The 25,587-nt window shown below is 41.0% G+C and overlaps 2 protein-coding genes across 6 annotated transcripts; both read left to right on the forward strand.

The window, feature by feature from the left end:
• Positions 1 to 2,327: 2,327 nt before the first annotated feature.
• Positions 2,328 to 8,176, forward strand: LOC138622084 (protocadherin-10-like). The gene is made up of 4 exons (XM_069700587.1): positions 2,328 to 4,925; positions 6,122 to 6,183; positions 6,281 to 6,393; positions 6,744 to 8,176. The coding sequence occupies exons 1-4, from the start codon at positions 2,397 to 2,399 to the stop codon at positions 7,013 to 7,015; spliced, it is 2,976 nt and encodes a 991-aa protein (XP_069556688.1). The 5' UTR covers positions 2,328 to 2,396; the 3' UTR covers positions 7,016 to 8,176.
• Positions 8,177 to 13,995: 5,819 nt separating this feature from the next.
• Positions 13,996 to 22,849, forward strand: LOC138622085 (protocadherin alpha-C2-like). Of its 5 annotated transcripts, none has more exons than XR_011310990.1 (3): positions 13,996 to 14,118; positions 18,439 to 18,475; positions 19,368 to 22,849. XR_011310990.1 is itself a non-coding variant. In XM_069700590.1 (3 exons), the coding sequence occupies exons 1-2, from the start codon at positions 14,184 to 14,186 to the stop codon at positions 18,448 to 18,450; spliced, it is 2,445 nt and encodes an 814-aa protein (XP_069556691.1). In that variant the 5' UTR covers positions 13,996 to 14,183; the 3' UTR covers positions 18,451 to 18,475; positions 19,368 to 22,849. The 5 variants fall into 5 exon arrangements, 4 of the variants coding, with proteins under 4 accessions (XP_069556691.1, XP_069556692.1, XP_069556689.1 ...); XM_069700590.1 differs by having other exon boundaries at positions 13,996 to 16,616; XM_069700591.1 differs by having other exon boundaries at positions 13,996 to 16,616; positions 19,371 to 22,849.
• Positions 22,850 to 25,587: the final 2,738 nt, after the last annotated feature.

Genomic DNA, 25,587 nt, shown 5'->3' on the forward strand with positions numbered 1-25,587 from the left:
AAAACTGTCAGTGTACTTTATAGACAGCAGAGATCCAATGTGATTTTAATGTGAGTAATAATAGCTGTTAACATTCTATACAAAATACTGGCTCCATGGCAATTTCTGTAGAAATCAAATGAGGAAAAAAAAACTTAAAATCTCATTTTCTCTGGTCTCTTTTTTGTCACAGTTTTTGTTTGTACTCTGGGGTGGGGGGGGAGAACAAGATTTTTGTGGCACAACTGAGACTTAAATTATAAAAACAATCAACCACACACATACAGTAATATCCAAATAGATTTTTTTTGCTGAGTGTTCCCAACATTTTTTATGAAAATTCTCTCGGTTTACAGATGAATTACCCTCTTTTTGTCTGCGCATTTGATGATCTGAAACCATCAATTTCTTTCTGACCAACCCTCACTGTATGTACCAGGTCAGCATCTATATCCACAACCTTTCCCTGTTCACCAGACTGCAGAAATTAATCCGATATATTTCATGTCTGTCTTAATCCCCCTCTCCCCTGCCCGTGCTTGCTTTTAATGTAAGAAGAACATACAAGTGGTATTTATATACTGTATTACAAGAGAAACAGGATACTAAAGCTGTCAGCTGAGTTCCAGTCAGTGAATTACGTGAGAAGACGCCGCTGTCAGTTTGCTGCTGGCACATCATACCAGGTGGTGCGGCACATCTGCAACGCCTCACAAGGGGTTAAAAAAAATAAAAAATAATAATAATTAGTTGCACTCAGAACATGTTACATGACATACATTTTAGCATTTAGCAGAATGCACAACACTGTTTCCAACTAAAACCGCTTAAGTGTTAAAAGCTGGAGAATAGAGGCTAACCTATTCTAATCCCACAGTTTTAAAGCTGAAAAGTAGTTAAAAACAAAGGGATTGATATTCTACTTTTGCCCTTGAGTGAGGGAAAGAGGGAGGGGAGAGAGATGTGTGTGTGTGTGTGTGTGTGTGTGTGTGTGTGTGTGTGTGTGTGTGTGTGTGTGTGTGTGTGTGTGTGTGTGTGTGTGTGTGTGTGTGTGTGTGTGTGTGTGTGTGTGTGTGTGTGTTTGAGAGAGGGGAGAGCAGGGGGGGAACAGAGAGATAATCTCTTTTGTATTTTTGATCCCTAAATGTGGTGGTTGTGTCCCCTTATCCCAGCTACTTAGTTTGTGCAATGCGTAAGTGATGCCGTGCACTTAGGCTGTGAAAAGCAGGTCAATATGACCACTGAGAGAAAACCACATGTGCATCACATGGATAGCCTTGGGATTATTCCTCACAAAATGTCTTAATTCCTCTGTTCACTAATGATCCAGGGAAAATGCCCTCTAATCTCCATTCCATTAATTAAAAAGAGCATGAGCCCACGGAAAAACCTCACCATCTGCTGCAGTTTCATTCCTGCAGACAGATTGTGTTTTCGGTCTCCAAACAGGGGAACTGGGTTTCTCAGAGTAACCGGGTGGAGCGTGCATTGAGGTGGATGGAAAACAGATACAACTGCTGTGTTTGAGTATTAATACAGAGTTATGCTGGGGGGAAAAACAAAACTGTTTTAAATAGGGTACTGTGAAGATATGTGGGAATTGGAGCTTCTTCCTGAGGACAACTTACAAATGTTATGACCTTATTGTATAATATGAGTCTTTAGATACTTCTTTTATAGTACATTTGCAGCAGCAAAACATAAAACAAGGACTTTTTCTCTGAATTTATAAAGGTTTCCAAAGATATTTCACATCCTTTGACACCATAAAACAAAAGGTAAGATTTGTTATACTGATTTATTTTCACAGTTCAGGTTTCTAATGAAAATAAGTTTATCAAAAGTTTCCACTTCTTGTTTTTCCTGCCTTGCATTGCAATTGTAATACTTTATACAGCATTTTTTTTTCAAAATAAAAGTAGCTTTATTTAGAATGAATTGTCTGCAACTGTAACTTTGTGCCAGTTTTGTGCGTTATACACTGCAGGCAGGTGTTTTTTTTTTTTTAGCTTTCGCAGTGAGGCAAATAAAAAAAGAAATGATGAAACACTCCCATAAGAAATTGAATGGAGAGCTTTTGACCAGTGGTCAGAGCCTGGAGACTGTGACATGAATTTGATCTGGGCTAGTAGGCAGGAGAGATTATCCGAGCAGATGTCGTTTCCCCTCTATTGGAACAGTAGGGCCAATAATAAACACACGCACACGTAGACACACAGGACGCACACTAATCTGAGATCGGCAGTAGCCCTTGCACATCCCTTTCTCTCTCTCTTTTCTCTCGGGCAGACGGTCGCTGTTCCACTCCCATCAATGTCAAGTTTTTTCCTGACCGTACTTTGCACTATTCGTATTTAATCATCTTCTATGAGTACACTAGAGACACGGTCCTTGGTGTGAATTGCTTCAGCCTCCAGATGGACACACGGGAAGCGAAGAAAAGACTGTGTGGGAAATGGCATGCAGTGTGTCGTTTTGCGTTGTTCACTTGTTTCTTGGATGCAGTCTGGGGACAGATACGCTACTCCATCCCAGAGGAACTGGAGCATGGAGCTTTCGTTGGCAACATTGCAGAAGATCTGGGCTTGGATTTGAACAAACTGTCTGCGCGCAGATTCCGGATAGTCTCGGGTGCCAAGAAGCAATATGTGGAGGTAAATTTGGAAAATGGAGTTTTGTTTGTCAATGAGAGAATTGATCGCGAAGAACTGTGCGAGCAGAGTTTGTCCTGTTCCTTTCACTTGCAAGTGGTGATAGAAAACCCTCTGGAGCTGTACAGGGTAGAGATGGAAATCTTGGACGTGAATGATAACTCTCCTAGTTTCCCGTGGACCGAGTTTAACCTGGACATATCGGAGTCCGCTGCGCCAGGATCCCGTTTCCCACTTGAGAGCGCACAGGACTTGGACGTGGGATCCAACTCTCTCCGCACTTATTTGCTAAGCGTAAACGAGCATTTCTTTTTGGATATCCAGACGCGCAGTGACGGCAGTAAATTTGCAGAGCTAGTGCTTCAAAACCCACTGGACAGAGAGCAGCAGAGTGCACATCAGATGGTGCTGACTGCAGTAGACGGAGGCGCCCCGGAGAGATCTGGCACTGCGCAAATTGATATCACTGTTTTGGATGCAAATGACAACGCGCCCGTGTTTGATCAGTCCTTCTACAGAGTGAGGCTCGCTGAAAACGCACCCAAAGGCACAGTTGTCATCAAACTCAACGCGTCCGATCTGGATGAAGGTCCCAACGCTGATATCACCTATTCGTTCAGTGGCCACGCTCCCATCAAAGTGCGCCAGCTTTTCAGCGTAGACGCGCACACGGGAGAAATCAAAGTCAAAGGAGTGATAGACTATGAAAAAGCCAGGATGCATGAAATTTATGTGCAGGCAAAAGATAAAGGCCCCTCTGCTGTGGCAGTGCACTGTAAAGTGCTGGTGAACGTTTTGGATAAAAATGACAACCTCCCAGAGGTCATTTTGACATCAGTGTCGACTCCTGTGCAGGAGGACGCGCCCCCGGGGACGGTGATAGCAGTCATCAGTGTAATGGACAAAGACTCGGGTGAAAACGGGAACGTGGACTGTGAGATCCCCCATCAAGTCCCATTTCAGCTCCATTCGTCCTTTAAGAACTACTACACATTAGTAACTTGTGATTTTTTGGACAGAGAGGCTGTCGCAGAGTACAACATCACCCTTACCGCGCGAGATATGGGCTCTCCACCTTTATTCACCAGGAAAACTATTTTAGTTCAAGTGTCTGATGTGAACGATAACGCGCCTCTCTTCAAACAGCCTTACAATACGGTGTATTTGACCGAGAATAACGCGCCAGGTGCATCCATTTGCTCTGTGACAGCACTGGATCCAGATTCAGGTCAAAACGCATACCTTTCCTACTCTATACTTGACGGTGATATACAGGGAATGCCCGTGTCCACGTATGTGTCCATAAACTCAGACAACGGCAACATTTACGCGCTGCGATCTTTCGACCACGAGCAACTAAACAACTTCCAGATCACAGTCCAAGCGCAGGACGCCGGGTTTCCGCCTCTGAACAACAACGTGTCCGTGAACATCTTTATTTTGGACCAAAACGACAATGCACCTGTGATCGTGTCACCCATCCCGCAGAACGGCACGGCGTCCAGCGAGGCAGTGCCCAGATCAGTCGACGCGGGATACCTTGTCAGCAAAATCAACGCGGTGGACGCGGACGCGGGTCAAAACTCGCGTTTGTTTTATCAAATGCTCCAAGCGACAGACCCGAGCTTGTTCAGCATCGCTCTGTACACCGGCGAAATCAGGACGATACGCCAGTTAGTGGAGAAAGACCCCATGAGGCACAGACTGGTCATTCTGGTGAAGGACAATGGTCAGCCACCCCTCTCGGCCACAGTTTCCATCATCCTGTCAGTGGTTGACAGCCTGCCAGATTCGCAGCCCGATTTGGGTGACCTGTCACTAAGCCCACATCACAGCTCCAACCTCACCCTGTACTTAATCGTGTCTCTGGGCGCGATGTCCTTCACATTTCTGGTGGCTATTATCGTCCTCGTCGCAGTGAGGCGACTGAAGGGCAGGCCGTCCAACAAAGAGTCCAACTTCCCCTCCATCAGCGGCTGCTGCTGCTGCTGCTCTCGCTCCGAAGAGCCCACCACCACCGAGGTGTTCCAAAAGTCCAACTTAAATGTGAGGATGTCCGCGGGCGCGTCGAGCTGCGCGGAGGCGAACGGCAACGGCGCGCTGCCTCAGGTCTACTGCTACAAGATGTGCCTGACGCCGGAGTCCTCCAAAAGCGACTTCATGTTCCTGAAGCCGTGCAGCCCGGTCATGTCGGTACAGCAGAATAACGCAAAGAGCACAGATTACTTGACCTCCGGCTGGAGCGCGCTGGACCGGAATGAGCTGTCCAGCAACAGAGCGGCGACCCCGAACGAGGTAACATCACTGCCAATCATAATCATTCACTTTAAAATCATACTCATCTCATAACTATATTCACACAGACATGTCTCACTTTCACTCACAGTGAAGGATGGCACAATGCAGTTCACACACTGGGTGGCGCTATAACGTCGTCTGTCATAGGCTACTCTGTTAATTAAAGTTTGAAAAACACTGCATGAAGGCATGTTAAACTGTAAAAGTATCAAATTAACTCAACTACAGTAGTGATGTACATTTTAAAGGTACTTGTACTTTACTTGAGTATTTTAATTTGTTGTTACTTTATTCTTCCACTTACTTTCAGAGGGAAATACTTTGTATTTAACAGCTTTAGTTACTTTTCAGGTTAATATCTTACACTTATAATATATTACTATACATGCGAACATGAAACATAGATCAGACACTTCAACAGTTACATGTGATAAAAAATTAACCAACAACATTGAAATGCTGCTCACCTGTACATATCAGTGAAGCAATAATCCAGGAATTGATGATAAATATGACACCTATGGACCACTTATGTCTCTGATACTTTAAAGTATATTTTGCTTACAGAGCTTTATGTACTTTTACATACGATTTTGAATGCACAACTTCTACCTGTAATTGAGTTGTTGTTTTTTTATTGTGGTGTTGTTACTTTCACTGGAGTAAAAGATCAGACTCCTCCTTCCACCACTTAGAATCATACTGATCAGATGATAGCTATATGAAAACGTTGGTCCTTGTTGGTTTTATTCTAGAAAAAAAAAAAAAAAGGTTTTCACTCTATGGATAATACAGCATCAAACCCACAAAACACCCACAATCTGACAATAAATGTGTCACATGACTCCTTTCTGATTTGTCTCAGTTTAACAAAATGTTTCAACCAAATGATAAAATAATTTGTGTTTTAATGACATAACATTATTTGTCATATTTTGTGGGAATATCTAGTGCACATAACACAGTTAGTCAACAGCATCACATTTTTTTATTGTCTGATAAAAAATATAAAAAATCTACCCTCCCCTTCCCCCTGAAGTTCCGGCTCTTTCACTAAAATTCTTATTATGTGGCTTTTCCTTTATTGAACTTATGGCAATCAACATGACTGCACCTGGACACGAATGCTGTACAACTGTTCTACTTGAGGTGGTCACTGATTTACAAAGTGTCTTTATGTTTCTCCTCTGCAGCTTAAGTATTCAAACAAGGACTGGACGTGGACCAAGAACCAACGAAACTCAGCATACAAGAGGTGAATACACAGCCGAAGCAGCTGCCCACACACACACACTGACACACAGCACACCAACATGGAAAAGTATGTACTCCTGCTGTCTTTATCTTTTCAGGTATAGCTCAGGAAACATGGAGGGCACGCTCTCACGTCAACAGAAATACGATGCAGATGGGTTTTCCTGCTCCGTGGCTCCACAATACTGGACCTGGGGAAACCACATGAGTGGTAGGTGGCAGCTGTGCATTTTCTGGCACACTATTGTTCACTTGAAAGCGGGTGGTTGGTGGGAGGCTCTCTCTCCGTCTGTGCCTGAGGATTTAGACTGAAATATAAAATGGTAAACCAAAAAGAAGATAATACCAGGCCCGACTGGGGGGGTTTTAATGCATCAACACGAGGATTATTCAAGTCCCTGCAAGAAGTGTTTTTGGCGAAAAAGCCCAAAATTAAGACGATGCCTTTAAAAGCACCTTATTCAGATCATACGGTATTTAAATATGAGGCCATAGCAGAAATAATCTCCAGATACAAATTGTAATTTATGCACATTTTTCCCCTTTTTTTTTTTTTTACAGACTGTAAGATGTCTCTTCAAGAGGGAGCAGCTCCAAACTACTCATGGACTCCAAAGTACACTCAGCCTCAGTCTGAAGCACCAGACTACCAGCACAACGTGTACATCCCCGGCACCACGTCTGGCTACAGCACTCTGAAGCTGGCACCCAGAGGAGACCTGGACGTGTACAACACCTTCTCTACTTTTGGGAAAAAAAAGAGATTCATCTCAAACTATGAACAATCTTTTGACAGAGACGACGGTATCATAAGCAATTCCATCTTTAAATAAAGCACACTTTATATTCTGATAAAAGCTGGTGCAGTGAGGATAGGTTGTCTATGTACTGGTAACTTTTCTGTAGCCCGACCTTTTAAAGTCTTAAAGTGGCAGCTGTAGGCTACTGTGTGCACTGTGTGCCAACTGACTCTCCCACCAATAAACGTTAAAGCCTTAAAGAGGTTTCTATCGGTAGCTGACACATTTAAAACACTTTATATACATATATATATATTAAAAAAGAGGTAAAACTAGACACTAGATACTCAACAACAAAGACTCCCTGTGGCCATTGTTATTCACAACTACATCTTGGCTGCTTAATCAAGCAGTATTTTCCAATCAGTTTGACTCCAATCATGCCTGAGCGCATTTCCTGTAGTGCCATATTGTTTCTAATAAGTCTGCAATCTGGGCATAATTCACAAGCAATGCAAATAAGTCGAGAAAGGCATGGAGAGGTGTAAAAAAAACAACAACTGCAAATGCATCTAACTTACACTCAAACGGATGAGTGTAACCATGCAAACTGTACATCAGGCGTATTCAACCAGCGGCCCGCGGACTGGATACGGCCCTTTTGAAATTTGCTATGGCCTGCAAGAGGTGAATTAGGCTAAACAGGCTCAGCCACAGCACTCTAAAATACAAGATTGGTGCCCACAAAAGTTAACAATCTTTGTGAGTAACCTTGGCCCCTGTATGGGACAGGGAGGTTGAGGAAAACCCTGTATGCGAGCCCTCAGTGATTTTCCGGTTTGTCCCGCTTGCTACTGAAGTTAAAGAGCCCTGCTGTACATCTTTCTTCACTGAAAGATTGTGTTGTCGGAAACAGCATCTGAGCTGTGATCTGACCCCTTTGCCTTGTGCAGTATACCAGCACACTGACACATCCTGATGAATTGTTGATGACACTTTGGAGGGCAGTAACACAGGTGAAGTGATGTAGCTCCTGTAAAAGTGTACTCTAAAAGACACACACCTCTAGAACAACACAGAGAGAGAATAAAGGGACTTCATCCAGACACTGGATGTTTGTATTTATCATTATTTGTGATTTGTATGTTGGCAGATGATAACATAGTTATGCTTTGTAGGTCTCATCACTTTGTATATACATAGTCTATGTACAGTATATATTCATATCAATAAAGTCATTGTCAACTCTGTAAATGTGGTTGTTTTTCTAAGGTTTTTTTTTTTCTTCTTTAACAGAACATCTATACACTGACGTGATAATTGGACTCTGAATTAACTGCAAGAGTGACAGGAGCGTTAACGTCACCATAAATAACTAAATACACGATTGTACATGCTGTAAGAGGAGAGCAGAATAAGTTAAACTGACTGGATTCATTTTAAAAAGGTCACTCCCAAAAAATGACAGCTAAGAGCACAGCAGTGTATTATAATTAAAGCCCAAATACAGTTACAAGTAAGACGTGCAGAGACAAGATAAAAGCTGATTCCGTGAACTTCATGTGTCAAGAGCTCAAGAACGAGTAAAAATAAAAGATATTCTTTGCTCAGATGCTGACATTCAGACTTCAGAGTGGAGGGAGGTGAGCTAACAAGTCCAGTTTTTGGGGATATGAATAAGACATTATGCCCAATTTTAAGACAGTTTTTTTCCCCCTGTGTGAGGTGTCATCTGTAAAATACAGCCTGCTACATAACAGCTAAGAGGTAAGAGTGCAGTCATGGACACCTGTTCATATGAAGGTGGTGGGAGAAGAGAAGGCTGCTGTGCTGCGACTTGTAATGCAACTTTTCTCTTGACATTCTAGGTCAGTAAACTCAGGGTTTTAAGCTACTGTGGAGATTATTCTCGAGATCCATCGCCTCTTACCATCTAACTGAGCTATTGCAGGCCACTGGGTTAATCTTGCGCTTGGGCCTGCATGCCTCAGTGAACTGCTTTATGTTCAAAAAGCTGTGAGCTGAGGGAAATTTTCAGAATCATTTTTGAACTCTCTGAAAATGGATCAAATCTAAGAGGAAAAAAAAACAACTTAAATTTATTACACTGTCATTTAGGCACTACCGGGAATATAAAACACAAATCCAAACAGGCCCACAACAACATCCTGCCAATAATTGCAGATAATCAAGCCAAGATTTATCTTTCATTATCAAAAACAGCCGGGTTTACTGTCATTACATGTCCCTTGTGCTATACGCAGGAATAGATAACATATGTCCAGCTTCTGTGCCATGTAAAATCTATTCAGAGCCCAATCTGTGGTGCTGAGTCTCCCTGGTACTCCCTTGATAGTCTGTCTCCCACTAATGCATAGCTTCCACATATCTGAGTGGGTGAAGAGGTTTTCTTTGATTCCCACTAGAGGGCGCCTTTCCCTTACTGATACCTACTCTGTAGAGACGAACCACCCCTGTGCATCCTAACCATGTTGGTATAAGTCTCAGATAATAATTCTCTCTTTTATTACTCTTCACCTGATAACTTAGTGTATATCCATGAATGTTAAAAAACAACGTTTTTTTTTCATATTTTTATGTTAAAGGATTTGGACTAATGTGTTTAAAAAGTAAACTGTCCTCCATGAAAATAACAATCTGCAAACTTTGGTAAAACACACATTATAGTGAAGCTGTAGTGGCTTAGGTGCTGGGGAAAATGTGGGTGCTGCAACTAAGTGTAATAATGGTGGGGTGAACCCTGCATTCATATTGCAGTGGGTGCAGTAAAAGCAAGACAATTGAAAAATCACTATGTTTTATGTTGTCCAGAAGCCCCAACCTTTCTTCACTCTTCTTTAAGATTGAGCCTTCTGTATTAAACCTTACAAGGTTAAAAAAAAAAAAAAAAAAAGTTCAATGTCTTTACATCGTTTGGTAAATCTGAGAGACGGTTGATTCTATCACATTGAAAAAGGCAAGTCAACATATGTATATTTGCATATTAATGAAATACTTTAAAAGTATGTATATAAAGCTTTGTACTTGGTTGGTTTGAAGTCATATTTTACTTTCACTACCAATTAATTATGAAAGAAAAAGAAGGCTTAATATCACAACTTGTGTTGTCCTCCCTGACTGCTTTCCAGGGTTGGAGTTCAGTGAAAGTCCATTTGATTGTGGGATAAAAGTTGAAATAAGTAGATCAGGCCAAGATTTAAGTCAAATACATTTTCATTGAAGTGAAAAGTTGAACCACTCTCAAGTCTAAATTTGGATCCCTGAAGGTGAAAGGTAACACTGTGTTTCTCTGCTTTATAAAAGAATCAGGGGCAGTAAGCCAGGAGCTGGATCTCTTCCTTCAGACCACTCAGTCAATTTGAGTGTGTTTGCAGATTTAAAGCTGTTGCAACCATTTCACAGACACGTAGCTTTAACTGTTATGATGCTACTCCTTTGTTCGGTTCCGCTGAGCACTCGTTGGAAACTAATTCATCCTATTTCTGCAGAGATTAGCAATGTTTTATTCAGTTTTCTTTTACCATGAACACATAATAAGACAGTCATCCTTTCTAATAGGACATGGGCCAGGGTAAGATGACTTTACCATCTTTGTCTTGCGATGAAATTATAATGAAAACCGAAATAACTGTAATTATAAAGAATGCCTTTTTCATACAGTCACCGTTGTATGTTTATAAACTACAGCTAATTTCAGATTGTGCAGACTTCTTGGAAAGTGTTGTAAATACCCGATGACTCGAATATCTACTCTAACCACAACAGATGCATGCACTTGTTTTTTTTAAAGGGGAAGGTGCCCACTGAGTCTGCAGATCTGGGCCCAGATCATCTGGGCTACATCAGCACTAGCAAGAATGACAGCAACAAAATACATTACATATTAGACTACTGTAGTATCAGGCAGCAATCGTCACAATTAATCAATTAAAGAATAAGCCAACACAAAACTTTCGCAATCAATTATATATTAACTGCTATGTACCTTCAAAGTCAGCAAAGTTTTTGTGATGGGAAAAATATGTTAACTTTTAATAAGGGACACAATGTCGGAGTTCTAAAACTTTACCACTGGGATATCTCTGTACAGTTAATGCAATGCTTTTTTTCTTTTCTTTTCTTTTCTTTTCTTTTCTTTTCTTTTCTTTTCTTTTCTTTTCTTTTCTTTTCTTTTCTTTTCTTTTCTTTTCTTTTCTTTTCTTTTCAGCACAGAAATGACACAGAGGAAATGCCGATTATATTAAAATTAAAATTAAAAGGCATTAGAAATAATCTGGTGTGCTGAAGTCCAGAGCTGCCTGTAATTCTCTGAGTTGTCACTGGATGGAGCAAAAGGAGAGGAAAGTTTAAGGACCATCCTCTGCTTGTTACCATGTCAGCACACAATCCCTTCAGTTTGCAGGAGAAGCAGAAATGTAAAAATATTGCAGCAAGCAAAAATAATGAATGAAGGGGTATACGCTGCGTTGGCTGTGGAACATGGCATGATGGATCGGCATGAACAGGCTTCTTTACTGGAAAATAAAAGTAAGAAACGTCAGATCATTGCTGTGGATCATTAGTGGCAGAGCTGGGCTGCCTGAGGGGCAGGATATGAAACTATAAAGAGCACCAGACATCATCAATGAACCCATCAGCAGAGAACAGTGATGGATGTAAGGTGAAAAGGTGAAGATGAACATTTTAAAGGGTGATTCAGTATCGGGACAACTACGCCTGTATTAATAGGATTTACCTTACAATTTACGTGAGACTCTCATAACAGGGTGATTTTGAAACACCTTTTAATTTGACAAGGTTTAAGTTTAACTGGGCATCCCTCTGATTGCTAAAGGCGAATGCATATGTACCTTCATATCTCACGTTCTCCTTTGATTTTGCTACCTTCGATTCAACCATTGAAGAACTGCCTCCTGTTGAATTTGGAGATCCCTTTGAATTGCTTTCAGGTTGTTGTTTTTTTGCTTCCTCTAATCACAGCAACCAAGTGCTTTTCTCTCTCCATGTGCATGTGCAAGTTTGTCCATGCTAAAGAACACTTCAGCACAAGGTTGATTTCAAAATTGTACCAAATGCAGGATTTAGTATTGACGTAGCAAGCTAATCTCCATCTAGCACATCTTCAGCATACAGCTACAGGCCTACAATTAAAACCAACTTGGGGAAATATAGTCTGAATATATTTGTCATGCATTCTTAGTGATATTTAGTCCTTACAATTGTTTTAATTGCAAAATAGCTTTGCTATCTAGCAAACCTCAAATCAAACTGCATGTGGTTATAGTTGGTTTAACCCAGAGACAACAGAACAATCTAAAGGCAGTGTGGCCGAGCAAACTAACACACTTTGTCTTTACACAAACATTGGAAAAGAAGCAGTTATAAGATGGTAAATAGATTTTCAGAGCGCAACAAACCTGTAAGTTGACTATTTTAAATCAAAATTAAAATTCAAGATTTGATCCATTCAGGCTAAAAGTATTAAGAAAGAATAGAAAAGTCATATTATCATCTGAGTACCTCAGGAAGTTTAGAGAACTTTTTTAGCGTAAATGAGCAACTGAGCAACTTTCATTCCAATAAAATGAGGGACCACCTTGTAATAGAGTATCCATCGTGCCTTAATACATCCCTGGGGGAACCCTAGAGGGCACTAGTTGTGTTTTTTTCCACTGAAAGGTCACCTAATTCTGTAATTCAGTGTGTTAGACTTAAAAGGACCCTTAATGGAAACGTTTATCACTGAAAGGGTGCACTGAGCCTCCAGCTCACCTTATTACAACCTCAATCTTCAATTAAAGTTACTTCATCATGTTTTCTCGTTAGTGGGGTACTTTACAGAACAATATCACATTCTCTTCCACTGGCAGGGTGTCCACTAGGGCACTTTTGTTCAGCTTGTCTCAAATGGGCACTTAATCCTGATTTACACTTAACTAATACAGCCATTAGAGAGCATTGGTATGTTGCAGGCATTGACAACATTTGGTCATGTTTAATCTGCCACTGGGTAATTTAGAGGGCACTTTTGCTGTAGTGCGTGCCCCCTGAATCCACCCTGAGCACACCAGTGCTGTAAATATATTTAGGTGCTATATTAGAATATGGGAGGAATATTTTATAAATTTGATCTCACTTGGCTAACTCTTCTCATTAATGTAAATATCTTGTGAGCGTGTCTTGCAGTGTGGCAGAAATGTAACCAGTCAACATTAAAGGACCAGAGAAGACCAGGGATGACACAATACTCACCAAACCAGTGATGTCCCAAAAAGACAATCCATAATTACATTTAACAATATCCTGCAAATGCTCATAAGAAGCATTTTACAGTAAACATATAAACAGACACAACTTATTATTTAAACCATACTTTAAATTGCGATATTAGAGACTTGTCAAGGAAATTCTATTGTTTTCCATCACAAGACTAATAAAAAAAATAAAATGAAAATATTATTTTGTAACAATTTAAGGCTCTGCTCCTGACTTACAAAGCACTTAACCATCAAACTCCATCCTACATTAAGGATCTTCTGGTTCCCTATCAATCAAACAGAATGCTGTGCTCTCAGACTGCAGGCCTGCTTATGGTTCAAAGAGTTTCCAGGACTATAAGGAGAGGCAGGGCCTTCAGTAATCAGGCTCCTCCTCTTTGGAACCAGCTCTGGGTTTAAGGAGGCAGACACCGTCTCTATCTTCAGGTCTGAGTTTAAAACAGACATTGGACTGCTCTTTTTAGTGTTTGTTTGCACTTTTATTATTTTTTTGTATTATTAATATTTGAATGTGTGTGTTTGTCTTTTGTTGTGCTTGTGAAGTGTATTATGACCATATTACATGGCAGTTTTTGAATTAACAATGATACACCAAATTGAGATGTTGCTCACAATCCACCATCTACTGTATTACATTTCTTTGTTTTATTTTAAATTTTACATTTAATTTGCAAAAAAAAATTCAGGAACCAGGCTTTCCCTATGGACACCCTCTAATGTGAATGAGCCCACCCTGCCAGCCTGCTCAGACGCTGCATACGCCCCTGCAGATCATTGCTGAGAGAACCCCGCTCCTCCAGCGGTATACTGTGCTGTGCATGGCCTGCTGCAGCTCCAGCTACAACTCGTGGAGGCAAGAATGACACCGGCGCTCCCCTCCATCAAGACAACCTGATCGTAAGGACTGTTTTGCTTAATTTCTATCTTTAAAAGAAAAGAGGAAAAAACAAACAAACACAAGGATGGCGCTTATTGTTGCATCTTTGCGGACACGATTAGTCGTGGCTGTTTTTACGTTCAATGCACTGTGGGGATTTGCGCTGTCCATCACTCGGTACTCTATTCCGGAGGAAATGGAAGAGGGCTCCTTTGTTGCCAATCTGGCCACAGATCTGGGTCTGGTTGTTCGCAGTTTGGAGGAGCGCAACGCCAAGCTCGATGTCATTCACAGCAAAAATTACCTTGACATCCACAAAGACACGGGGGAGCTGGTAATCCGAGAAAAGATAGACCGGGAGAGCATCTGCACGACTAAAACAACCTCGTGCTTTCTGAAAATGGATGTCATACTCTCGAACCCCGTGCGCATCTTTAACATCGAGCTCGAGATCATGGACATCAATGACAACGCGCCCGTGTTTCGCAGAAAGACAATGCACTTGGACATTACGGAGACAACGTCTCCCGGTGAGAGATTCTCATTGACAAACGCCGTGGATGCGGATGTGGGGGCGAATTCAATCAAGACCTACTATCTCAGCGAGAGCAAATACTTCAACATCGACATTCAAACGGGCAGCGATGGCTCCAAATATGTCGATTTAGTGCTCAGTGGTAAATTGGACAGAGAGGAGCAGGCAGTTCATAATTTGATTTTAACCGCTGTGGATGGAGGGGTGCCTCCCCGCTCCGGAACAGCCAGCATAATAATTAACGTGCTGGATATCAATGACAACGCCCCCCTGTTCAGTCAGCCGGTGTTTGCAGTCAACGTTTCAGAGAACTCGGCAGCAGGCACAGTGGTTATGACCTTAAATGCAACAGACTTAGACGAAGGCACAAACGCCCAGTTAGTATATTCCTATACGCTTTACACCTCAGAGAAGACGCAGGAGCTTTTCTCGCTCGATCCAAACTCAGGCGAGATCAGGGTGAAGGGGGTGATCGATTACGAAGAGATTCAGAGCTTTGAGATGCACATCCAGGCTCAGGACAGAGGGACGAACCCTCTGTCAGGGCACTGCAAAGTGGCTGTGTTCATCACCGATCTGAATGACAACTACCCCGAGGTGACCATCAAGTCTCTGAAAAGTGCCCTGGCTGAGGACGTCTCTGTTGGGACACTGATCGCAGTGGTGAGTGTCAGTGACAGGGACTCCGGAGTCAACGGGAAAGTGGAACTCTCCCTGAGTCAGCAGGAAATCCTACCCTTCCTCCTGAACAAATCCTCGGAGGGTTACTTTGAGCTGCTGGTGTCAAAGCCGCTGGACAGAGAGTTGATGAGCAAATATGAAATCACGCTGAAAGTGGCAGACAAAGGCTCGCCGCCCTTAATTGAAAACGAGACCTTCACCTTAGAGATCCTGGATGTCAATGACAACGCGCCCACATTCTCCCGGTCCTTCTACACGATCCATGTTGTGGAGAATAATCTACCAGGGTCATTATTGACATCTCTGAGTGCATTTGACCCAGATCTCAATGAGAACCAGTACTTGGTTTACTTTATAATGGAGAAAGAGATTGTGAACACGTCTATGTCGATGCTGTTCTCCATCAATCCTGAGAACGGTGATCTTTATGCCCTCAAGACCTTCGACTACGAGAGAGAGAGAGAATTTCTTTTCCACATTGAGGCTAGAGACTCCGGCGTTCCCCCGCTGAGCAGCAACGTCACAGTTCATATCATCATTCTGGACCAAAACGACAACACCCCTCTCATCGTGTCACCTTGGCGGGCGCAGGGCTCCGTTGTCGAGGAGGTGATACCGAGGTCGACGGATAAGGGACACTTGATCGCCAAAGTGATCGCTATAGATGCAGACTCCGAGCAGAACGCCAGGGTCACGTACCAGCTCCTGCAGATCAGTGACGCAACCCTCTTCAGCCTGGATCAGTACAACGGCGAGATCCGGACAACGAGGATGTTCAGCTACAGAGACCCGAGGCAGCAGAGACTGGTAATCGTTGCCAAAGACAACGGCGAACCGGCTCTGTCTGCTACCGTCACCATCAAGATCTCAACAGTGGAACACGTCATGTCCTTCTCAGAGACGACAGAGTTACCGCTAGAGTATGACGTCTTCACGGACCTGAACCTGTACTTGGTGATCGGTTTGGGAGCCGTGTCCTTTCTGCTGCTGATAACCATCCTGGTCATCATCGTGCTCAAGTGTCAAAAGCCGAAGCCGAAGGCCATCAAGATGCCCCCAGTGAACAGGAACAGCATGATCAGCAGGAACAGCGTCATCAGCCAGAGAAGCTCCACCATCGCAGATTCCACTTTGATCTCCAGCGATGCTTACTGGTACAGCTTGTTCCTCGCCGAGACCAGGAAAGGCAAAGTGGTCGTGAGACAGCCCATAATTCCCAAAGGAGCCGGGTATTTTGTCTCCAGTATACCCAGGAGCATAGGGCCAAGCGAGACCACAGACTCCAGAGCGTCCACATTGGAGGTATGTTTGAAATGGTGGCTCGGTAGCGTAGAGTTTAAGACATGAGGGAAGAACAGGTGCAGGGCTTTATTTTCCAAGGCAGCTTTTAAAGGAGCTGACGTGCAGTAGATTGAAACGTTCTCACATATAATTCCACCTCCCCCTTCTGGTAGAGCAGAGACGTGTTGGGTTTGATTTGTTGATATGACTGTATCTATCCTACCACCATTTTATAGATATAAACACTTTTCAATTTGCCTTAAATGCTAAATTAGTAAAACAATTATCCCAGAATCAATATTGAACTGATCTGGTTAACCTTTTATGAATCATTTTTAAAAAAAATCTTATTTAAATTTTGGGGAAACTGGTAACAACTTTATTTTCAAGTTTCAAGAATGTCTTTGGCGGAAGTCTGGTGTGCACAGTTTTAACTCTTTAAGTGGTAGAAAGTTATTGCGTTTAAGTAGAAATTAGACTGATCCCTGGTCCAGTACCAGGCTTAAATACTTTAACGTATTTCCATACGTTGTACTCAATTTCAGATGGAAATACTCCAATGTATTGATCTGACAGTTTTAGTTACTCTAGCAACTTCTTAGGTGAAGTTTTTGACCAGGCTTAGGACCGTCTGAAGGAGGCACCCAGGTTAGACTAAAGTACTGAACTGTATTTAAAGCTCTTAATATACAGCACAGCTTGTGATGTAAAGTACTTAGACCTGGTTCCACCCCCATATTGCAATACACATAGATGCATAAGGATTTTTTTTTTCTTCTTCTGCAGAACAGGTACTTTTACTTTGAGTACATTTTCTTAATATAACTCCTGTGCTTTTATCTAAGCGGGATTTTGAATGCAAAAACTTTTTTTTTTTTTTTACATTGTGAATGGCTGCTTTGTCTAAAGTAAAGGATCTTAGTGCTTCCTTCACCACTGTGGCTCCTCGTGCACACTTTGAAATGCATTCAAGTTGACAGCCCTGACTGCAAAAAAAAAATCAAAGCAGTTTTTATTATTTAGTTTGTGTCTGTGTTATGAGTTGGAGGTTCGGAGTGTGGAGTGTTCACCAGCTGATACGACTTTGCACTTCAACTTCTTTCTCTCTGCACTCTTGTTGAAACTGAAACGTGATAAGCTCATAAATGAAAAACCAGAGTGGGAGCGAAGAGTGATTGAGGATAATTACAGCAACTTATTTTTTGGACATTATGCTACATTTACAGTAGATGGAAATATACTGTATGATGGGCCAAAATGCAGCTATTTTCATTAGACAGAAATGAGTTACGACTAAGATAAGAAAACAGTCCTGCTCATCCTCATTATCTATCTGCACTTTTATTACATAATTAGGTCAAAAACACCCCCTAATCACCCCTCAAAAATATGCCACTGTTTGATGTCTTATGTAGTATGTAGGTCATGTATTGCAAATGCATAACACACTCATAGCATCACTGGTAGGCGCAAGAGAGAGAGAGAGAGGGAGGGAGGTTGGGGGGGGGAGTACCGCAAAGAATCCCAGACGTGGAAGGGGTTCTCTTCAAGGACAAGAGTTATCGCTGCACTAAGTGAGAGGCATAATGAATCTCGAGCAGCACTCTGGCAGCCAGCAGACTGTCATCGATGTGAAACTGCTGAAAATGATCCAGATGTCGTTTGTTTTTGTGCAGCAGGACCTTCAGAGTAAACAAGCAAACCGCTGAAAGATTAAATAATATGAATATGCATAATGTACACATGGAGGGAGAGCGGCTTGCGTCATGACGTGTACATGTTGTGAGTGTGTGTCTGACTTTCACACATACCACTGAACTTGTCTCTTTTTTCTATTCTTAAGTACTCAAAATGAAAGGAAGTCCATTCTACAACTGGAGGTATGCTGGTTGCCAACTACATTCTGTAGAGCCACTGTAGACCTTTTCTATCCTTTTTTTTCTTTTCTATTTGGTGTCCGTGTTTGGTTTCGGCTCAGAACAATTTGGTTTTGATAAACTGTCACATACTGTCCTGATGAAATAGAGCAGAATCAAATATGTCCATTTGCTCCCCGGTCAGACTGACCCCTCACAAAATGTGACACGCTGCTCCGATCCAATGCTGCTGTGAGCACTACAATTTAAATTGGCTGGTCTCTCGAGTGAGAAAAAAATCAGTTTATGTGGAGAGCTGAGATTAGAATACAATTGGCTCCTGGTCTGATTTGTGGGGTTCACATCTGGCTAGCTTGGCAGAGGTCCAGGCAGGGCAGAGTGATGGCACAGATAGAAAGAACAAAAAAAAAAAAAGGGATTTAGGAATGAATTGTCCCATTTAGGTTCTCAGCATGTAACATACCTGAGACACGAGCTCTGCAAGACCATGTTTCAGTATTTGGATAGCTTTAATATTGGCCCACCAAAATATCAAATTGCACATTGTGATGCCTGCTTGTGCATGCTTTAATCACACCTTCTGCTTCCCTATTGTAGTCAACGGCTTTGTCATATTTTATTTCAGTTGTGTATATTAGTCTGACTAATTTCTATGGATGATTTGGTGAAATTTGTAGATACTCAAAAAACACTGATTTGAAAGAACAAACAAAAAAATAATACCCCCAATTATAGAAGCAACTGATTTAAATATAAATGTCCCTGTAGTTTAACGACATGTCAACGATGGTGGCAGTAACCAGTCACAATCCACTGTTGCATGAGTGAGGACTTTCTATGAGTTTATATTGATGCAGACTTTCTGTTGAGGCTAAATCTGTTTTCTGTCTCTCAGCAGGAGCCCAGGAGAGAACGACCATGATAGAACCATCTCCTCATTGGAATCTCTGTGGTGGAAATTCTTCCGTGACTCACAAAGAAGACGTAAAACAAGTGTCCTCCGTCAGTCCTTGTGCTCCAACTCTTCTATCTGGCTCCTCCAATCCCACACACACACACGCGCAAACATCGACCACTAATCACCTCAGCGTTCTACCGTCGGTATTCTTTAAGCATGAATCTGCATGATTCTACAACATGCTCCAAGACAGTGAAGTCACTTATGGCAGGATATTTGAACATTACTAAAGAGGCCTCATGCAGTGAATCATTCCCTCCTTTAATGCTTTGAAACTCCTTAATGGACACATTTGCCTTCTCTGCTGTCGTTCTAGAAACCCTCAGTAGTTCCCTACAGGCTTGAGTCGCCACCGTGCAACATTTCTTTTTAAGCAAGAGTTGGAAACACGCCTAATCATACACACACACAAGAATCAGGGTAAATATGCTTCTTCCATATATCTGATAAAATACCAGCCCGGGATCACGGCACAGTGTGTAGTCAGTCCACTAGAGGATACCGTGTCAGTGTCACGTTTGCCTCACTTCGGCGTGAAAAGTACACGCATGTATGACCAAGGTCGAAGAAGGAGGTCATGTGACCGAGGTCATTTGATAGAGTGCTAAAGTGCTAAAGTCCGAGCGGGGATGTGGGTGAGGGGAGGTTGGTTGGATCAACCCTAGTACTTCCAACCAGGAGACCAGCGCTATGTTCCAAATGGCGTACTTGTGTACTAACATTCACTATTTTGAGTGCATAAGTGCATTCACACTGTCAAGTACAGAATCATGCAGTGCACTGCAAGTACCAAGCTGATGCACTCAAAACGGTCAGAAAAAGAAGTGTAAACGCTGGACACTTTCCACCCTTAATGGTCACTAGAGTGAAGGGGCGGGACCACCGACGTAAACATTTTCAAATTGAGGCGTCTGATGAAGCTGCCGCTGTTCCTGTATGCTGCACAAAGGTGTTTCTTTTTCACTACTGCTGCTAGACAGAAACCACTAGTGTGTCAACTGAGTGTGTTAAACGCAGGGCACAAAAACACGTTGAGTTCTGGGTAAAATGATTAAAGCTGGAGATATTTGTGTGATCCGTTCACATGCTTAAGTTATTTCCATTCAGTGCTTTTGAGACAACACTATCCTGTAGAAATTCCTGAACACAAGCAAGAGTCCTAACACTTAAGAACACTATTTGTTAGTGTGCTCAGGGAAGTATGTCATTTGAAACACAGCACATGATGAGTCCATGAGAAAGCACCTATAGGTGATGTAAAACGTGAAACTGACACGCTAGTGGACTGGAGGGCGTATTCCACGCTTTGGCGTGATACCGGGTTGCAAATACATAACTGTAGCTGGTTATGTCACTGATTCAGGCTTTGCACTTGGTCTTTTTCTTGTCTTTTCTTTTTCTAAAACATTTATACTGTCAACTAGTAACTTTCCGATAAAAGTAATCAGTGACTAAATTGTTGATTTTTTTTTTTTTTTTTTTTTTTTTTTTTTACAATGTTGTGCTTATTAACAAGTAATGAATGTGTGAAAAGAAAAAAAAAAAAGAATGAAAGAAAATTGTAAAACAACAAAAAAAACAACAACATTGGAGATTCATTGTTTTTCCTCTTTTTTGATTGTAGATATCGTAGTTCTGTATAAATGATAATGAGGTCAAAAACAGAAATGTGCAATCAATACTTTATCTGACATGAATGACACTACGGTATTGATTTTCTTCTGAACCATGATCATGTTGAAAATCTAGTATACACTGTTTCAGCATGTCTTCTCTTGAGATGTGTGAGCGAGGGTAAATGGGGGAGGCGTGTCCTCAGACCTCATTTCTATTTTCAGAGGTAATTACAAATTGGAGTGAAGGCAGAGTGGGGAGCATATAAAACACAATGAACCATACTTTTCAAAACAGGATCAAATGTCAATTTAACTTTCTGTGGAAGAACTATAAACTAGTATAAGCTATTAACATCTTTTCCCTAAAAGCTAGCAATTCAAATAAGAACTGCACAAAAAAAAAAAAAAAATTACAGTAAAAAAAAAAAAAAAAAAGAATATTTTATAATAATAAAGGGTAAGAATATTAAAATGTATTTATCTTTGCTGGGGTGCGAGGGGATATAAGGTACAGACAAGGTGTTGTTTTCTTATTCATGTTTTTATAGATATTTTAACTTTTAATGCTGCTTTTGTGAGCTTCTTCAAGGGAATTTTGTGTTGCATACTGGTAGTTTTAGTGCATACGATGTTGTTTTGATAGTGTACATAGCTTCAAATTTAGAAACGAGACTACTTTTCTTGACCTCAAAAGGTAGCGCTGTTGCACTACTGTTAAGCCCAGGACTTTTCATTTTCTCAGAAACAAGGAGCTTATTAAGACGGCTCATTAGGGTGCTAAGTGATCAAAATGTAATTGCATGAGGTAAAACGATTGGATTATGAGAAGAGGAACATAGTGTTAATAATTGTTACAGAACTCCAGTGCTGACTCTGCAAGAATAAAAAAAAAATAGAATGCTGAATCCATAGACAGTGCATTAGGAGTATTAAGCAGATGACAGCACTTTGAATCAGAAATATGCACTGAATCTAAATGTGATCGCAGTGAAGGTAGAATATTTCTGGATGTATCGAGCTCCATATTGTGAGTCAGTGAAATCGAACCTCTCTTTTCCTCTCTCTCTCTCTCTCTCTCTCTCTCTCTCTCTCTCTCGCTGCAACACCAGACGTAAACACACATCTGGCTGTCAGACTAAAGATGTCACCTAATGAGGGATCTCTTGTTGTGGAGCACGTGTGCGACCCCGAACCGATTGATTCCAACACTGTTATAAGAATTAAATTGCACATACGATGAGCTCCTTGCGTGCCTTCTGCATTGTAAAAGATACATGTGACTGTTGATGAATGAAACAATGGCATTTCCTATAGTATTTCAAATTCCTCCCATGATACAGTAACTCAAATTGCTTGCTGGATCGGCACTCCACCTTTTGGATTCAGAGCAAACGTTCTATGAGGAACCAGTAGATGCATTTACTGTAAATTGGACTGCTTTATACTTTGTGTTTTTTATACAGTTAGACCTTTTTGATATCTTCTGTATTCACTGTGATCCAATGGCACAGGAGGTGCTTGTGCTCGGTATCGTAAAAGTCAGTATTTTCTCATTTGTGTGCACAGCTCTGCTTTTTTTTTCTCTCTCTTCTCCACGGCTTATTTGCTAGTCAGATTGTACAGTATGCTTTGAGAGTTGCATCAAACGTAATCCAGTTCCATCCCACTTAGTGGATCAAAGATAGTACGGGTGAGAATGGTCTTTAATTTCAAGTCTAGTTAACTGTCGGATTTTGATGTTGCTTATTTGGCTTAAATGTCCTGCCTGATCATGCTAGTTTGAATAAAGCTTTTTAATCTGTCTCTCTCTGTTGTGTCTGTGATGAAGAGTGAAACTGAAATGATCAAAAATTACTTCTTGATTGTGACACTCATGCTCTCTCTCTCTCTCTCTTTCTCTCTCTCTCTCGGCTTCTCTCTCGGGCTGAAATTCCCTCCCATGCACACATTTTGACCCAGTTTCTCTTTATAACGCTCTGTACTAATTCTTGGAAATTGAAAACTAAATAAAGGAGATGTGCCTGCAGTTCAAATCGCAGAAGCAGACAAATAATAGCTTTGTCAGGATTAGTAAAAGCCTTGAGCCAAATTGCAGTAGTCTGCTCTTTGCTGTGACCACACAAGGCTTTCAGTCTGTAGTCCTGCAGGAGACTGATGTATGAGGGTCCTGTGGATTTTCTATGACAAGCTACTACCATTATAATCAACAGCAATGCATTTGCCTATGCTGTCTGGCTTAATAACAATAATCATAATAAGTATTAATAATAGTAGTAATATTTCTTATCATGCCAGCATAATAATATGGTACCAATAAGGTTTGAATCAGTCCAGAACAATATCCTGATATTGGCTTCTCTCCACAAGCTCTCAGTAAAACAAAGAATCAATTTTAAAATACTTCTTATTGTTTTTAAATCTATGAATGGACGTTGTTGACATGCTCAGTGAGTATAGACCAGACAGATCCCTCAGATCATGAAGCAAAGGTCTCTTCACTATACACAGACTCAATTCTAAAAAAAAAGCTTCAGTTATTACGGTCCTACGATGGATTTTTCTAAGTTTAGCTGCAACAGTAACTTCTATTAAAGGTAGACTAAAAACATCATTTTTAGCTCTAGCTTTTAGCAACGTTTAAAATATATAGTTTATAAGTAAAACTTTTAGTTTGAAAGCAGTATTGTTATTTTGGCTCTTTTTATAATAGCACATTCCTATCTTATTTTATTCTATGTATTCTTATTTTATTCTTTGTAATAGTTTATGTTTTTATAATGTATGATCATTGTGAGTTTGTTTTGCTTTTTTTGCCTTTCAAATGTGCTTTATCAATAAACCTGACATAATAATAGTGTGAAGTGCAAAACTGAGATGTACTAATGTAGTAATCAGCAAAATTTGGGAATATGAAAATTAAAGCATGTCTAGCTAGGTGGTATTACCACTCACATCAGCATTCCAACATTTTGCTAAACTCACAATACCATATAGAAAGCCTTGAGGTACTTAAGTTACTAGTGCTTTAAAAGAATCTGAAGTAGGTCGGCAGAAATAAGCAGTGCACCTGTGGCTACATTCATGTGTGCAGAGTGTTGCTGCCATCAATTCTCCTCCCCAGTGGGCTGCATTTTCAGAACCGATGCTGGCCATGATGCTGACTGTGTTGTGCATCCCAGCTGTGATAAACCAGAACACTGAGGTGCAAAAGTCTACTTTTTTTTTTTTTTTAACATTATTTACCATGAAGGTAGAATTGTATTTTGATATTACCTAATTCACTTATGCTGGGCGCCCTACAAAATTTCTTCATTCATTGCTTCAAAAATGAGAGTTTTTCTCTAAAGTGCATGATAGACCTGTCAGTCCACTTCAAGATACCGTGTCAGTGTCACGTTTCACCTTTCCAAAATGTGAAATGTACACGCAAGTATGACCAGGGTCAAAGAAGTCACGTGATAGTCAAAAGATAAAAGATATGAAGGAGGTAGGTAAGTTGCTTAACAGCTCACACTTGTGACTTTTACCTAGGAGACAATTGTTCAAGTCCAACGTGGGTTACTTTAAAGAAATGTTTTTTGTTTTTCCCTAAACCGAATCACTTTTTGGTTTTGTCGGCAAAACTTAAGACACTTTACTTTTCAAGTCTAGATGAGGCAAAACGTAACTGTGACATAGAATCCTTTGAGAGGATTGATGTGTGTATTACACACTTAGATCCAGAGCACCACAGCTCAGATTTGTTCACTAGCACTAGTGTGATCAAAGAGCTGGACGTGTGTTGAACTGGCGACCTGCGCGGGGTCTTTTCTTCTCCTCAGTGCTTGCAAGCTTTCCATTCCTGTCTCAACATGACCCTGACAACAAACAAGGAAATATAGAAACTCAATGGATAGAGTGTGCATGTTGTTGATATTGTCTATATATATATATATATATATATAACAGTTCAGGAAGGGACTACGAGCTTACTGGCAACCAAAAACATGTTTTCTAGTTGGCAACAAGAACTTCTGTAGCCTTTAAGTGTTTCCTCAGTTCCCTTTATCAATCACAGGAGAGCAGCAGCACTGACAGACATTCCCCTCTGCACTGTAAAGTAGTAGTCCAAGCTTTCTCAGATGATCATTGGCTGTCTGGAAGAATTGTGCAATTAAGCAACCCATTATACCTCATCACGATTTCTTTGTGCAGTGCTCTCATATGTAGTCTTTGGGTTTCAATATAAATCATTTTAAAATCTGTTGCCCTCAGTAAAAAAATAAAATGCTTTTTTTTTTTTTTTTCTCACAGAGCCAGGCAGTGGTGTATCGATCCAGTAAATGCACCGCAGAGCAGCCTACTGTGTGCTTTCCTATTGAGTACTAACGTTCAAAACTGAGATTTTCAGAGACATAAGCTGCTTAAGCTTATTTTAACCAGATTATGTGGATTTGCTCAATCTTTTCTGGATATTAGTCATGATAAAAGTCCATGTACGCAGTAGATATTTGCAAACGAAAACTTAAAACTGGTCTCCTTTTGGTCTCAATTCATATAAC

The sequence above is a fragment of the Brachyistius frenatus genome, unplaced genomic scaffold (genome assembly GCF_029030835.1).
Source record: "Brachyistius frenatus isolate BFR_SWC_R1_liver_20210118 unplaced genomic scaffold, ASM2903083v1 Contig_34, whole genome shotgun sequence".
NCBI lineage: Eukaryota > Metazoa > Chordata > Actinopteri > Embiotocidae > Brachyistius > Brachyistius frenatus.

Bases quoted from the DNA above. Each gene is read 5' to 3' on its own strand.
- LOC138622084 (XM_069700587.1), top strand. From the start codon at position 2,397: ATGGACACACGGGAAGCGAAGAAAAGACTGTGTGGGAAATGGCATGCA. The intron at 4,926-6,121 runs GTAACATCACTG...TCTCCTCTGCAG, and splicing joins GAGCGGCGACCCCGAACGAG to CTTAAGTATTCAAACAAGGA. The intron at 6,184-6,280 runs GTGAATACACAG...TTATCTTTTCAG, and splicing joins CGAAACTCAGCATACAAGAG to GTATAGCTCAGGAAACATGG.
- LOC138622085 (XM_069700588.1), top strand. From the start codon at position 14,184: ATGGCGCTTATTGTTGCATCTTTGCGGACACGATTAGTCGTGGCTGTT. The intron at 16,617-19,367 runs GTATGTTTGAAA...TCTGTCTCTCAG, and splicing joins CCAGAGCGTCCACATTGGAG to CAGGAGCCCAGGAGAGAACG.